The sequence below is a fragment of the Xenopus laevis genome, chromosome 1S, assembly GCF_017654675.1.
Source record: "Xenopus laevis strain J_2021 chromosome 1S, Xenopus_laevis_v10.1, whole genome shotgun sequence".
Classification (NCBI taxonomy): Eukaryota; Metazoa; Chordata; class Amphibia; order Anura; family Pipidae; genus Xenopus; species Xenopus laevis.
The window spans coordinates 4,507,638-4,524,250 of NC_054372.1; the positions used below are offsets into that span (position 1 = coordinate 4,507,638).

General features: G+C 39.0%; 1 protein-coding gene across 4 annotated transcripts in view; it reads right to left on the reverse strand.

Annotated features, from left to right (window-relative positions):
* exoc6b.S (exocyst complex component 6B S homeolog) overlaps nt 1-10,418 on the reverse strand; it is a 105,813-nt gene extending 95,395 nt beyond the window's left edge. The window contains exon 1 of one of the 4 annotated variants that reach the window (XM_018242964.2): nt 10,184-10,418. In XM_018242964.2, the coding sequence (XP_018098453.1) occupies nt 10,184-10,272 (89 nt within the window). In that variant the 5' untranslated portion in view covers nt 10,273-10,418. The remainder of the gene's footprint in view (nt 1-10,183) is intronic. The other 3 variants (XM_018242965.2, XM_018242966.2, XM_018242967.2) reach the window with 3 other exon arrangements.
* Between the last annotated feature and the right edge of the window lie 6,195 nt (nt 10,419-16,613).

Below are 16,613 nucleotides of genomic sequence, written 5' to 3' on the forward strand. Positions count from 1 at the left end.
CCAAAAGGTTCTGCTTAAGATGAAATCCTTAGCAGAGCTTCACTTGAAAGAGGACATGGAGCTTTTTCTTATTTGCAGGTGCCACTCTGAATTTCTGTTTTTAGTAGAACCCATCTGTGGAACTCATGGTAAGACATTTTGCAAGAGTTGTTCCACAACGGACATGGAACAGACCTACCCATTATTCTTAGGCTTCCACATTTAGTTCAGAAGAAGGAGCAGCATCAAAGCTGTGTGCTATGGAACACGCCAAGTTCCACTTCCATGTTTACGTTTTCAGCTTGTATAGAAGAAGCATTTAATGTGTCCTCCTTAATAAGTGTCTTCCTTCTGAAGGTTCCTTCCACCATGATCCAACCTCACCAGATTTGTGCAAACATAAATCTCAACATATAGAAGAGAAGGAGACAGGATCAGAGTTGCTCCTCATAAATACTTTCCGGCATCATCCGTTATAGTAATCAAATGTTAATGCCCCCCTGCTCCATATTTGCTTGCTCCTACAAGAACAAGATATGACAACTCAACAAGAAGCTCCATCAACAGACAGAGATATTTGGGGGCAAGTCACCAGGCAAGGTCCAGGGGAGTCCTGAGTCTGGAATGTCTGGTAGGTCCCACAGATATCTCAGAGCAAATGGTTCTACACCCATGTTCAACTGAGGGCATTATAACAGCAATATAACAGGTACGACTGAGAAGATATCTCCAGAAGTCTCTATGAGCACTTGCATTAGTTTTCTATACTTTCCGTGATCCCTTGAAAATGAAATTCACCAAAACTCATTGCTTTAAAGGGGTTGTTCCAATATGAGTTAACTTTTAGTATGATGTAGAGAAGTGCTGTCCAAATTCTGTGGTACCGAGGGCCAAAATGTTACTGTCCTATGTGGAGGAGAGCCGATAATGGAAAGCAGTGTTGGCCACTCCCCTTTTAAACCACACCCACTGTAAAACACAGCCATATTACCACAAGAACGTTTAAGATCATATCCACATTAACGGTGGTAACATACCAAAAAACCAAATGGTTGGTGCTCACTGCAGGGAAATCCCTCATCACTCATATGTGAGAAATTGAAGTCACGTTAAAAACATCCCCTTAAATCCATATGTCTCATCCTCCCCTGTGAATAATACAACAACCCCCCAACACATGATTAATCACCTTAGGGGCCCATAAGAACAATTTCCAAATGCTAACAAACCCCTAACAGACTTACATCCCACATGTAGGGTAAGGTTACAGATATATAGAAACATTGGGGTGTCACCCTGCTATAGTTCCAGGGGTACCCAGGGTACAAATAAACACTCACCCCAAATCTCCCCCTAACTGACCTTCAGACTGGGCCCCCTTAGCTCATAACAAGATTACAGATAAATAGAAACATTGGGGTGTCACCCTGCTATAGTTCCAGGGGTACCCAGGGTACAAATAAGCACTCACCCCAAATCTCCCCCTAACTGACCTTCAGACTGGGCCCCCTTAGCTCATAACAAGGTTACAGATATATAGAAACATTGGGGTAACAGTCACCCTGCTATAGTTCCAGGGGTACCCAGGGCACAAATAAACACTCAACCCAAATCTCCCCCAACTGGCCTTCAGACTGGGCCCCCTTAGCTCATAACAAGGTTACAGATATATAGAAACATTGGGGTGTCACCCTGCTATAGTTCCAGGGGTACCCAGGGCACAAATAAGCACTCACCCCAAATCTCCCCCTAACTGACCTTCAGACTGGGCCCCCTTAGCTCATAACAAGGTTACAGATATATAGAAACATTGGGGTAACAGTCACCCTGCTATAGTTCCAGGGGTACCCAGGGTACAAATAAACACTCACCACAAATCTCCCCCTAACTGACCATCAGACAGGGCCCCCTTTAGCTCATAACAAGGTTACAGATATATAGAAACATTGGGGTGTCACCCTGCTATAGTTCCAGGGGTACCCAGGGTACAAATAAGCACTCACCCCAAATCTCTCCCTAACTGGCCTTCAGACTGGGCCCCCTTAGCTCATAACAAGGTTACAGATATATAGAAACATTGGGGTGTCACCCTGCTATAGTTCCAGGGGTACCCAGGGCACAAATAAGCACTCACCCCAAATCTCCCCCTAACTGACCTTCAGACTGGGCCCCCTTAGCTCATAACAAGGTTACAGATATATAGAAACATTGGGGTGTCACCCTGCTATAGTTCCAGGGGTACCTAGGGTACAAATAATCACTCACCCCAAATCTCCCCCTTACTGACCTTCAGACTGGGCCCACTTAGCTCATAACAAGGTTACAGATATATAGAAACATTGGGGTAACAGTCACCCTGCTATAGTTCCAGGGGTACCCAGGGTACAAATAAACACTCACCCCAAATCTCCCCCTAACTGACCTTCAGACAGGGCCCCCTTAGCTCATAACAAGGTTACAGATATATAGAAACATTGGGGTGTCACCCTGCTATAGTTCCAGGGGTACCCAGGGTACAAATAAGCACTCACCCCAAATCTCTCCCTAACTTACCTTGAGTTATGTATGTTATATACAAGTTATGTAGAAGATATTAACCAACAGTGTCCTGAACGAAGTTTGTGTATGTGCCGAGTATATATATATATATATATATATATATATATATATATATGTATATGTATATGTATATGTATATGTATATGTATATGTATATGTATATGTATATGTATATGTATATGTATATGTATATGTATATGTGTAGCTGATATCAGTAGAGGCAGAGGGTTCACTTAAGGGACAGAGTGAAGCTGTGAGTGAGGATGTTAGTGATGACACGGCTGATGGAGAGAGAGGTTGGTTTGCTACTCGGCATCCATGGAACGGATTATAATAAAAGAATAGCACTTGTTTGTTTCATTAGCTGTGCCCTGAGCCAACAACTGCTTCTAATCTGCTCCTCACTATTTGTATATGAGCCACAATTACCAGCCATCAGCGTGTGCCAGCCTCCCCCCCCCCCCCCCCGGGCCCCTGTGTTATATAAAGAACATTATTAGACAGGGAAGATGCTAAACACATGCACCACTGACATGATAAACAGCAATAAAGTTCTTTTCACTGTTGAGAAATACACTCACAGAAACTACAGGGGTCACAGAGGTGTCACACTGCACATATACTACTATATACAGGCTGGATAATGCGCCCCCTACTGTTAAATAAGGATATCCATGATATAAGGATATCAGAAGTCACTGGGGGGTAAAAAATACTTTGACTTCATACTTCGCCACTTTAAACCTACCGAGGTGCAATGTTAGCCTATGGGGACCTTTCAATCTGGGTCTTTTCTAAGTTGTTTTTTTTTTTTTTTTTGATCAAATAAAAATCCTTAGAGCGATCGATTAAAATCGTTTTCATTGTTCGATTTGAACGTTTTCATTGTTCGATTTTTATTTGATCAAAGCTTTTGCGGTAAATCGGATTCAAAGGATTTTTACTTCAAGGGTCGAATTCGAGGGCTGTTGTTTCTCCTACTCAATGTAACTGAATGTGTCTCAGTGGGACCTGGATATTGAGTGTTGTTCTTAGATTTACCAGGCAGTTGTTACCTTCCCATTGTTCTGTTGTTTGGCTGCTGGGGGGGGGAAGGGGGAGGGGGTGATATTCCTTCAACTTGCAGTACAGCAGTAAAGAGTGACTGAAGTTTATCAGAGCACAAGTCCCGTGACTGTGGGGGCACCTTGGAAACGGACAATATGTCTAGCCCCCATGTCAGAATTCAAAATTAAATATAAAAAAAATCTGTTTGCTCTTTTGAGATATGGATTTCAGAGCAGAAAAATTTGGAGCAGCACTATTAAAGGGGTTGTTCACCTTTTGAACAATGAAGCTAATTTAACAGCCCTTGTAATAAAAAAAAATTTTGTAATTTATCTTTACCTAAAATGTTTGATTTCAGAGATACATACCACAGAAGCTATTGATTAGATTTTATTGTCCAAAAGGTGAACAACTCCTTTATCTTATGCTTTTTGAAAAAAACATTTTTCCCATGACAGTAACCCATTAATAAAGAGCCAAAGGATTTTCCTTTCAAGGCGCCGCTCCTAATCTCTGCGTCCCACGCTCCGGACCTAGGGGCTAAGAGTCCAAGCTGGCAAATAAACACACAGTGTGATAGCCGAGAGGAAAAAATACTGTAGATCTGCTTTCCTGTGCAGGACAAAGAATAAACGTGGCCCCCTGGGACCCGGCAGTCCGGCATAGGATGTCTCACAATAGGAAAGCACATCAAACACTTAAACCTTTATGAGAGTTCCCCTCGGCTGTGCCTTAGAATAGCACACCACTAATACATAAGTAAGTAACATCACACTTGAAAAAGGGCCTGTGACGCCCGAAACATGTCGTGTGGATAGCAATAAATTGCACATTGGCAGTCATCCTGCATATTGTCCTCTCTCCTCCTATTTGAATGTACATAAGTAACATAGTAAGTTAGGTTGAAAAGACACACGTCCATCAAGTTCAACCTTTTAAGTCTATATATAACCTGCCTAACTGCAAAAAAACCCATTATAGCCTCTCCAATTTGCCTCAGAGGGGGAAATTCCTTCCTGACTCCAAAATGGCAATGGGACCAGTCCCTGGATCAACTTGTACTATGAGTTATCTCCCATATCCCTGTATTCCCTCACTTGCTAAACACCATCCAACCCCTTCTTATACCTATCTAATGTATCAGCCTGTACCCCTGATTCACTTCCCAGCTCTCCCTGTAACACCCCTTTCCCTCCTCTAATCTCATTGGCTCCCTCCTGTCTGCTGGGAGGAGCTACTGGTGAATAAAGCATCCGACCCTTCCTTGTACCTATCTAATGTATCAGCCTGTACAACTGATTCAGAGAGACAATTCCACATCTTCACAGCTCTCACTGTAACAAACCCCTTCCCAATATTTAGCTGGAACCTCTTTTCTTCTAATCGGAATGGGTGACCTTGTGTCAGCTGGAAAGACCTACTGGTAAATAAAGCATTAGAGAGATTATTATATGATCCCCTTATATATTTATACATAGTTATCATATCACCCCTTAAGCGCCTCTTCTCCAGAGTGAACATCCCCAATTTGGCCAGTCTTTCCTCATAGCTAAGATTTTCCCTTTACCAGCTTAGTTGCCCTTCTCTGTCCCCTCTCTAATACAATAATGTCCTGTTTGAGTGATGGAGACCAAAACTGTACGGCATATTCTAGATGGGGCCTTACCAGTGCTCTATACAGTGGGACCCCCTCCTCCCGTGACTCTATGTCCCATTTAATACAAGTCAAGACCTTATTTGCCCTTGATGCTGCTGACTGGCATTACTTGCTACAGACAAGTTTATTATCTACAAGGACTCCAAGCTCCGTCTCCATTATGGATTTGCCTAGTGCAGTCCCATTAAGGGTATAAGTGGATATTGTTACATCCCAGGTGCAGGACTTTACATTTATCAACATTGAATCTCATTTGCCACTTAGCTGCCCAGATTGCCAGTTAGTCAAGATCCTGTTGCAAGTGCCACATCCTGGATGGAATTAATTGGGCTGATAGTTTTGTGTCATCTGCAAACACTGATACATTACTTACAATCCCCTCCCCTAAGTCATTAGTGAACGATGTTACTCTATAATGTTTTATATTGCATTTCAAGTCAAGGAAGTTGTCAGGAGAAAGAGGCTGTTCTGATGTTCTTCTGCTTAGGAAAGATTAAGAGTAAGGTTTCTAATTGTTTTCCCAAGCAGAAGAATATCAGAGCAGCCTCTTTCATTCTCCTGACAACTTCCTTGACTACTTGCTGGTCAGACTGGTGGGAAACTGACCAGCAGGTGGCGCTGTTGTAACAAAATTCATTCATATTAACAGTACATGTATCCCTTGAAGGAGAGGGAAAAGTTAAAACTAAGTAAGCTTTATCAGAAAGGTCTATATAAATACACCAGTAAACCCTCAAAGTAATGCTGCTCTGAGTCCTCTGTCAAAAGAAACAGCACATTTCTTTCCTTCTATTGTGTACTCATGGGCTTCTGTATCAGACTAACTGTTTTCATCTTAAACCTCCAGGGCTAGGGCTTGAGCATGCTCAGTTTGCTCCTCTCTCCCTCCCCTTCCTGCTGTAATCTGAGCCCAGAGCTATGAGTGAGCAGGGAGAGACTCAGGCAGGAAGTGATGTCACACCAAGTTAATATGGCAGCTGATATCCTAAACAAACAGAGCTTCTAGAGCTGGTTACTCAGGTATGGTAAAGCATTCTGCAGAATAAATATAGTGTTATAGCTTGTACTATTGTGGCTAATCTATTGGCAATAAACTGCCTCAGTAGCTTTCCTTCTCCTTTAATATCTTGGAATTGAAAAAAAAAACTATGAATGTAAATGACAAAAAGTGCTTAGAATATCCCCCTCATCAATTTCACATTCACTTATTTTAAAGGTTTACTTATCTTTTAAATCTGATGAATCAAACTGGGTAGGTACACACAAACTACAGGTGTGAGCGCTATGGGCTATGGTACTTGGGGCAATTTCCAGCTTGGTAGACAGCTTGTTATTGCCCCACCATTGACATGAATGGTAAGGGTCTAAGACCCTGACAGTGCAGGACAATTCTTAAAGGGATGGTTCACCTTTTACTTCACTTTTAGCATGGTGTCGACAACCACATTCCAATTCTTTTTGTTCAGCCGTTCTTGAATGTGGAACTTCAGCAGCTAGCGGGTTGCTAGGGTCCAGTTTACCATAGTAACCAGGTAGCGCATTCAGTAAGCGACTTGAATACAAATAGGAGAGGGTCTGAGCAGAAACACAAGTACAGATAAGAGTTTTCCGGAAGCAGATCCCTTATCTAAAATGCTCAGAATTCCAGAAAAGTCATCTCCCATAGACTCCATTATAGTCAAATAATTCAAATTGTTTAGATTTTTTTTTTAGTAATAATAAAACAGTCGCTTGTACTTGATCCCAACTAAGATATAATTATTCCTTATTGAAAGCAAAATCAGCCTATTGGGTTTATTTAACGTTTAAATGATAAAGATCCCTTATCTAGAAAACCCCAGGTCCCAAGCACTCTGGTTAACAGGTCGCATACCTGTAATAAAAGTTAAAATTGAAGCCTTGCAGAGAAATAGTTTATTTGGTTGCTGGGGTCAGCTAGAAAGAGGTAGAAGATGTGGCAGAAAAAAAAAAAAGTTGAAAAGATGCTAAGAATAAGTCATTCGATAACATAGTACAGGTATGGGAGCTGTTATCCAGAATGCACGGGACCTGTGGCTTTACAGATAACAGATCTTCAGAAGGTAATTTGGATCTTCATACCTTAAGTCTACTAGAAAATCATATAAACATGAAATAAACCCAATAGGCTGGTTTTGCCTCCAATAAGGATTAATTATATCTTAGTTGGGATCAAGTACAAGCGACTGTTTTATTATTACACGTATCGTACCTTTTATCCAGAATGCGCAGGACCTGGGGTTTTCCAGATAACAGATCTTTCTGTAATTTAGATCTTCATACCATATAAGTCTACTTAAAAATATTTCAATCATTAAATAAACCCAATAAGCTGGTTTTGCTTCCAATAAGGATTAATTATATCTTAGTTGGGATCAAGTACAAGTGACTGTTTTATTATTACACAGAAAAAGTAAATCTTTTTTAAAAAAGTAATTTCCAGGAGACAAGAGGAGACGACTGGGTTATATCAGAACGAGCACAAAAGAATGAAGGGAAGAATGAAGGGAAGAGTCATGTTTGATCAAACAGCCTGATCACTGGCCCTTTATCTATTGAGAAGCAAAGGCTAAATATCCTAAATATGACCAACTCACACATCGGCTCTGATTGTTATACACAGTGCAGCTCACAACCCTGATAATCACACAACACAAATCACATTCTACTGTATATTTTCCATGTTTTCATATCAAGTTGCTGAAAAACATGAAATGAGGGGAACACACGCCTTTAACAGGTAGCAGCAGTGTGATATTAAGTAGGGCAATCAAGGGAGTCAACTTGAAAGCCTTGAAAAATTAAAAAAAGACCAATTGCAAAGGTGCTCGTTTCAGCCGCTCAACAAAAAAGTCTTGCAGTGGTTCTGAGCAAGGGATACCATCATGGGGAAAAAAAAACATTTAAAAAAATGAATCAGTTAATAGTGCTGCTCCAGCAGAATTCTGCACTGAAATCCATTTCTCAAAAGAGCAAACAGATTTTTTTATATTCAGTTTTGAAATCTGACATGGGGCTAGAGCAGGGGTCAGCAACCTTTACTATCAAAAGAGCCATTTTGCCCCCCTCTTCCACTAAAGATAAATAGCCTGGAGCTGCAAAACATAACACAGCTTATAAACTTTTAAAAAGTTTGAACCTTTTTTTAATTTTAACTGTTAAAACAACAGAATACAACAAACAGAAGTGCAGTGTAGGGCTACTTTGAAATAAATGAACCACTGAATTGCCCTATTAAATGCTCGTGTTCTCATCTGAGACTTCTGTTACTGAAGCTCCATGCTGATCTTGAGTGTGTGACCGCGGTAAGGACCATGATGAATCATGTTGCTGCAGCTCGGTCTTGCCTGTCACTCCTGGGACATCTATACAGCTCTCGCTCCTGCTGACGGCTTCCTGAGTGAGTGACCGTAGTAAGCTAACCATTAGTTTACCGCGGTCGCACACTCAAGAAGCCACCATCAGGTGCAAGGGCTGTATAGACGACATGACAGGCAAAGCCTCAAGACTGAGCCTCAGCAAGCAGGCTGAAGAGCCGCAGGTTGCCTACCCCTGGGCTAGACATATTGTCAATTTCCCAGCTGCCCCAAGTCATGTGACTCTCAATGGGAAAGGGAGGAAAATGTGTGTCTTCCTCTTACATCTGTTTATATCTATGAGCAGTGAATTTCACTGTATAGGAAAGAAATAGTCAGCCCACGGGCCAAAAGTCCTCTTCTACCCCCCCCAAAAAACCCTCTGTATTATTTGTCTGCAGCAATCATTAAGATTTACCCCCCAAGTTCTGTGCCATGGATCAGTGGGCCCGCCAGTCTCCAAAGCATCAGCTTCTGCTTATTATTATCATCATCATGGATTTATAAAGTGCCAACATACGTCACAGCACTGTACAATAGATGGGTGTATACACTGTACATACATACATACATACATACATACATACATACATACATGAAGCCAGTTCTCAGGTAAGTGGCATTATGTGCAGTTATAATACAATGATTAGTGTTGGCTGGAGGGGTAAATCAGGTCTGTTCCGACTTCCCACCACAGCAGCGGTAATAGTAATATCGATAGTAATAGTAATCAATAGTAAAATCAATAGTAATTGTAATCAGTAGAAATATCAATAGTAATAAGTAGTAATAGTAATATCAATAGTAATCAGTAGTAATACTCTCAATTCTTGTAACACTGGAAGGTGAGTGTGAAACAAGCTGGGATGTGTCTGTGCATATGACTCCTCCCATGTACTCACAGGCTCCACCCTCAGGCTGCCCCACACCTGCCAGAACAGCAACACAACCGCAGATACCACTTCTGAGAGGGGCAAATACTCAACGTTGTTCCTCCTCCTTCCCCAGTCAGTATCACGTGACTCAGTCTCTCCTATAAACAAGGTGTCTCACTTCTCTATTAGACACAGTCTCTACCCTGAATTACACTGCCCAGTGCCTGGTCTCCTCTGCCTGTCCCACGTGACTCACTTATTCTGCACCAGGAGAGTGAACTACAAGTCTCAGCATCCTGTATAAACACAAAGTCATGAGTTAGTGGCTCTTTCAGTCAAACAACAGCTGAGAACACAAGAACTTGCCACTGTCACTTCTACAAGTGTCATTTACCTCCCACTCCCTCTCTGTTCTGCTTCTTCCTGTATCTCATTTATACTCCCCTCCCCCCCTCACTTCTACTCCCTCACATCTCCCCCCTCACAGTCTGACCCCTGTTCGCTCGCTTATTTCCTGGGACACAACAGTCTCTGAGGTTCCCCTGTACATGTCAGTCTCACCGGTCCCCCCTGTGTGTCCTGCCCCGGGTGTCTCTCAGCACTGCCCCGCCTGTCACTCACAGACACTCCCATTCCCCAAACGCCCCCGCCATTTCCTCACACATTCCTCCCCAGCCCCGGGTGCCTCTCACCGCAGTGTAGGGCCGATACAGGCGGTCTCCGTGCTCTCAATCTCCCGCAGAATGCGCTCATGTTCAGCTGCTGTTTCCAACTCCGCCATGTCCGCGGAACTCTACTCTTTGCCCCGCCCCTCCGTGCGTCACCCCGCACGCAGACTGTCCCGCTTGCTCATGCGCACTGCATGCTGGGTAGTGTAGTTTTTCGCAGCTGTAGAACATCCGAACCAAATGGCTACACGTGACGTGAGGGGCGCACCCATTGTATTACTATTAAACGTGTCTTTTTAGTTTGCTTTGTAGGAGCCGCTCCACTCTCTACTCTCACTTTATTCGCCGATAAAGGATTTCCTCCCAAAATCCCCCAGGTACAGATTATATTGGGGATAATAATATATAATCACAAATCCAATATGCGCCCACTCTTCATATTAATAAGGAAACATGAACATACTTTGCCCACACAGCTACCCGTCAATTGCCCCCTCAGGCAAATCATTCCAAACTGAGGCTTGAAAGGCAAATAATTCCAAACAGGCATTTTATGCAAATAATTTTAAACTGAGGCTTGAACCACAAATCATCCCAAACTGAGGTTTAAACTGTGACTTGAAACACAAATAATTTCAAACTCAGGCCTGAAACAAATAATTTCAAACTGAGGCTTGAAACACGAATAATTTCAAACTGAGGCTTCTAAAACAAATAATTCCAAATTGAGGCTTGTAACACAAATAATTGCAAACAGGCTTGTAATGCAAATAATTTTAAATAGAGGCTTGAAACACAAATCATCCCAAACTGAGGCTTGCAATGCAAATAATTTTAAACTGAGGCCTGAAACACAAATAATTTCAAACTAAGTCTTGTAACAAAAATAATTTCAAACTGAAGCTTGAAACACAAATAATTTCAAACTGAGGCTTGTAACGCAAATATTTTCAAACTGAGGCTTGCAACACAAATAATTTCAAACTAAGGCTTGAAGCACACATATTTTCAAACCGAGGCTTGAAACACATATAATTTCAAAATGAGGCTTGGAACACAAATCATTTCAAACTGAGGCTTGAAACACAAATAATTCCAAACTGAGGTTTGTAACACAAATAATTCCAAACTGAGGCTTGTAACTCAAATAATTCCAAACTGAGGCTTGAAACACAAATAATTCCAAACTGAGGCTTGAAACACAAATGATTCCAAACTGAGGCATGAAACACAAATAATTTTAAACTGAGGCTTGAAACACATATAATTTCAAACTGAGGCTTGAAACATAAATAATTTCAAACTGAGGCTTGCAACACAAATAATTTTAAACTGAGACTAGAAACACAAATAATTTTAAACTGAGGTTTGAAACACAAATAATTTCAAACTAAGTCTTAAAACACAAATAATTCCAAACTGAGGTTTGAAACACAAATAATTTCAAACTGAGGCTTGAAGCACAAATAATTTCAAACTGAGGTCTGAAGCAAAAATAATTTCAAACTGAGGTTTGATACACAAATAATTTCAAACTGAGGCTTGTAACAAAAATCATTCCAAACTCAGGCTTGAAACACAATTAATTCCAATCTGAGGCGTGAAACACAAATAATTTCAAACTGAGGCTTAAAACAGAAATAATTCCAAACTGAGGCCTCAAACACAAATAATTTCAAACTGAGGTTTGAAGCACAAATAATTCCAAACCGAGGCCTGAAACACAAATAATTTCAAACTGAGACTTGAAACACAAATAATTCCAAACTGAGGCTTGAAACACAAATAATTTCAAACTGAGGCTTGAAGCTCAAATAATTTCAAACTGAGGCTTGAAACACAAATAATTCCAAACTGAGGCTTGATACAGAAATAATTCCAAACTGAGGCTTGAAACACAACTAATTTAAAACTGAGGCTTGAAACACAAATAATTCCAAACTGAGGCGTGAAACACAAATAATTTCAAACTGAGGCTTGAAACACAAATAATTTCAAACTGAGGCTTGAAACACAAATAATTTTAAACTGAGGCTTGAAACACAAATAATTTCAAACTGAGGCTTGAAACACAAATAATTTCAAACTGAGGCTTGAAACACAAATAATTCCAAACTGAGGCTTGAAACACAAATAATTTCAAACTGAGGCTTGAAACACAAATAATTCCAAACTGAGGTTTGAAACAAAAATAATTTCAAACTGAGGTTTGAAACACAAATAATTTCAAACTGAGGTTTGAAGCACAAATAATTTCAAACTGAGGTTTGAAACACAAATAATTCCAAACTGAGGCTTGAAACAAAAATAAATGCAATCTGATTCTTGAAACACAAATAAATGCAATCTGATTCTTGAAACACAAATAATTTCAAACTGAGGCTTTAAACACATATAATTTCAAACTGAGGCTTTAAACAGAAGTAGTTTCAAACTGAGTCTTGAAACACAAATTATTTCAAACTGAGGCTTGAAACACAAATGATTTCAAACTGAGGCTTGAAACACAAACAATTTCAAACTGAGACTTGTAAGACAAACAATCCCAAACTTAGGCTTGTAACACAAATAATTTCAAACTTAGGTCTAAAACACAAATAATTTCAAACTGAGGCTTGAAGCACAAATACTTCCAAACTGAGGCCTGAAACACAAATACTTTCAAACTGAGGCTTGAACACAAATAATTCCAAACTGAGTCTTGAAACACAAATAATTTCAAACTGAGGCGTAAAACACATATAATTTCAAACTGAGGCTTGGAACACAAATCATTTCAAACTGAGGCTTGAAACACAAATAATTCCAAACTGAGGCGTGAAACTCAAATAATTCCAAACTGAGGCTTGAAACACAAATAATTCCAAACTGAGGCTTGAAACACAAATAATTCCAAACTGAGGCTTGAAACACAAATGATTCCAAACTGAGGCATGAAACACAAATAATTTCAAACTGAGGCTTGAAACATAAAAATTCCAAACTGAGGCTTGTAACACAAATAATCCCAAATTTAGGCGTGTAACACAAATAATTTCAAACCAAGGCTTGTAACACAAATCATTCTAAACTGAGGCTTGAAACACAAATAATTCCAAACTGAGGCTTGAAGCACACATATTTTCAAACTGAGGCTTGAAACACATATAATTTCAAACTAAGGCTTTAAACACATATGATTTCAAACTAAGACTTGAAACACAAATAATTTCAAACTGAGGCTTGAAACATAAATAATTTCAAACTGAGGCTTGAAACACAAATAATTTTAAACTGAGACTTGAAACACAAATAATTTTAAACTGAGACTTGAAACACAAATAATTTTAAACTGAGGTTTGAAACACAAATAATTTCAAACTAAGGTTTAAAACACAAATAATTCCAAACTGAGGTTTGAAACACAAATAATTTCAAACTGAGGCTTGAAGCACAAATAATTTCAAACTGAGGTCTGAAGCACAAATAATTTCAAACTGAGGTTTGATACACAAATAATTTCAAACTGAGGCTTGTAACAAAAATCATTCCAAACTGAGGCTTGAAACACAATTAATTCCAATCTGAGGCGTGAAACACAAATAATTTCAAACTGCGGCTTGAAACAGAAATAATTCCAAACTGAGGCCTCTAACACAAATAATTTCAAACTGAGGTTTGAAGCACAAATAATTCCAAACCGAGGCCTGAAACACAAATAATTTCAAACTGAGACTTGAAACACAAATAATTCCAAACTGAGGCTTGAAACACAAATAATTTCAAACTGAGGCTTGAAACACAGATAATTCCAAACTGAGGCTTGATACAGAAATAATTCCAAACTGAGGCTTGAAACACAACTAATTTAAAACTGAGGCTTGAAACACAAATAATTCCAAACTGAGGCGTGAAACACAAATAATTTCAAACTGAGGCTTGAAACACAGATAATTCCAAACTGAGGCTTGATACAGAAATAATTCCAAACTGAGGCTTGAAACACAACTAATTTAAAACTGAGGCTTGAAACACAAATAATTCCAAACTGAGGCGTGAAACACAAATAATTTCAAACTGAGGCTTGAAACACAAATAATTTTAAACTGAGGCTTGAAACACAAATAATTTCAAACTGAGGCTTGAAACACAAATAATTTTAAACTGAGGCTTGAAACACAAATAATTTCAAACTGAGGCTTAAAACACAAATAATTTCAAACTGAGGCTTGAAACACAAAGAATTTCAAACTGAGGTTTGAAACACAAATCATTTCAAACTGAGGCTTGAAACACAAATCATTCCAAACTGAGGTTTGAAACACAAATAATTTCAAACTCTTTCTGAAGACAGCCCATCCCTTCTACTCACTAAACAAAAATTGCATTACATCTTCCACATGGATTGGCTGGAAGCCACAGTCAAAAAAGAACAGCGGGTAGATAAATTCTTCTCTGTGTGGCAAGCATATATCAATAGCCTCCCACGAACGCTTAAGTATCTGACCGCATATACATTTCGGAATACCACTTGGTATGACTTGGAAAGTCTTAGAGGTAACTCACTATTACTAGAAACTTTTCAATATATTCAAAGTTTACCTTCTGGGAACGTACCATCTCCAGGATCGCCCCCCAGGACTCAACAGACTAACAGGCTTCTGGCCTCATATCTAAGGTAATTGACTTTGGCCTATGGAACTGATCCATACTTTGTAATTTGCTATATCAGAGCTTATTGTTTTTGTTTATCTGTTTACTTCTTGATTTTTTTCCTTTTTCTCCTTTCTTCCTTATCTATTCTTTCACTTTATGACACATGTACGTACTACCCCATGTTGTTTATTTACTATTTCGGACCTCTGGTAGGTCCAAACGATTTTCGTTGATGTACATGATCGACCTTTAATAAAAACAAGTTAAAAAAAAAAAATAATAATTTCAAACTGAGGCTTGAAACACAACTAATTTAAAACTGAGGCTTGAAACACAAATAATTCCAAACTAAGGCGTGAAACACAAATAATTTCAAACTGAGGCTTGAAACACAAATAATTTTAAACTGAGGCTTGAAACACAAATAATTTCAAACTGAGGCTTGAAACACAAATGATTTCAAACTGAGGCTTGAAACACAAACAATTTCAAACTGAGACTTGTAAGACAAACAATCACAAACTTAGGCTTGTAACACAAATAATTTCAAACTTAGGCCTGAAACACAAATAATTTCAAACTGAGGCTTGAAGCACAAATACTTCCAAACTGAGGCCTGAAAGACAAATACTTTCAAACTGAGGCTTGAAACACAAATAATTCCAAACTGAGTCTTGAAACACAAATAATTTCAAACTGAGGCTTGAAACACATATAATTTCAAACTGAGGCTTGGAACACAAATCATTTCAAACTGAGGCTTGAAACACAAATCATTTCAAACTGAGGCTTGAAACACAAATAATTCCAAACTGAGGCTTGAAACACAAATAATTCCAAAGTGAGGCTTGAAACACAAATGATTCCAAACTGAGGCATGAAACACACATATTTTCAAACTGAGGCTTGAAACAGATATAATTTCAAACTAAGGCTTTAAACACATATAATTTCAAACTGAGGCTTGAAACACAAATAATTTTAAACTGAGACTTGAAACACAAATAATTTTAAACTGAGACTTGAAACACAAATAATTTTAAACTGGGGCTTGAAACACAAATAAGTTCAAACTAAGGCTTAAAACACAAATAATTCCAAACTGAGGTTTGAAACACAAATAATTTCAAACTGAGGCTTGAATCACAAATAATTTCAAACTGAGGTTTGAAACACAAATAATTTCAAACTGAGGCTTGTAACAAAAATCATTCCAAACTGAGGCTTGAAACACAATTAATTCCAATCTGAGGCGTGAAACACAAATAATTTCAAACTGAGGCTTGAAACACAAATAATTTCAAACTGAGACTTGTAACCCAAATAATTCCAAACTGAGGCTTGAAACACAAATAATTCCAAACTGAGGCTTGAAACAAAAATGATTCCAAACTGAGGCTTGCAACACAAATAATTTCAAACTAAGGCTTGAAGAACACATATTTTCAAACCGAGGCTTGAAACACATATAATTTCAAAATGAGGCTTGGAACACAAATCATTTCAAACTGAGGCTTGAAACACAAATAATTCCAAACTGAGGCTTGTAACACAAATAATTCCAAACTGAGGTTTGAAACACAAATAATTTCAAACTGAGGTTTGAAGCACAAATAATTTCAAACTGAGGTTTGAAACACAAATAATTTCAAACTGAGGCTTGTAACGAAAATCATTCCAAACTGAGGCTTGAAACACAAATAATTTCAAACTGAGGCTTAAAACACAAATCATAACAAACTGAGGCTTGAAATAAATAATTTCAAACTGAGGCTTGAAACACAAAGAATTTTAAACTGAGGTTTAGGGATGTCGCGGA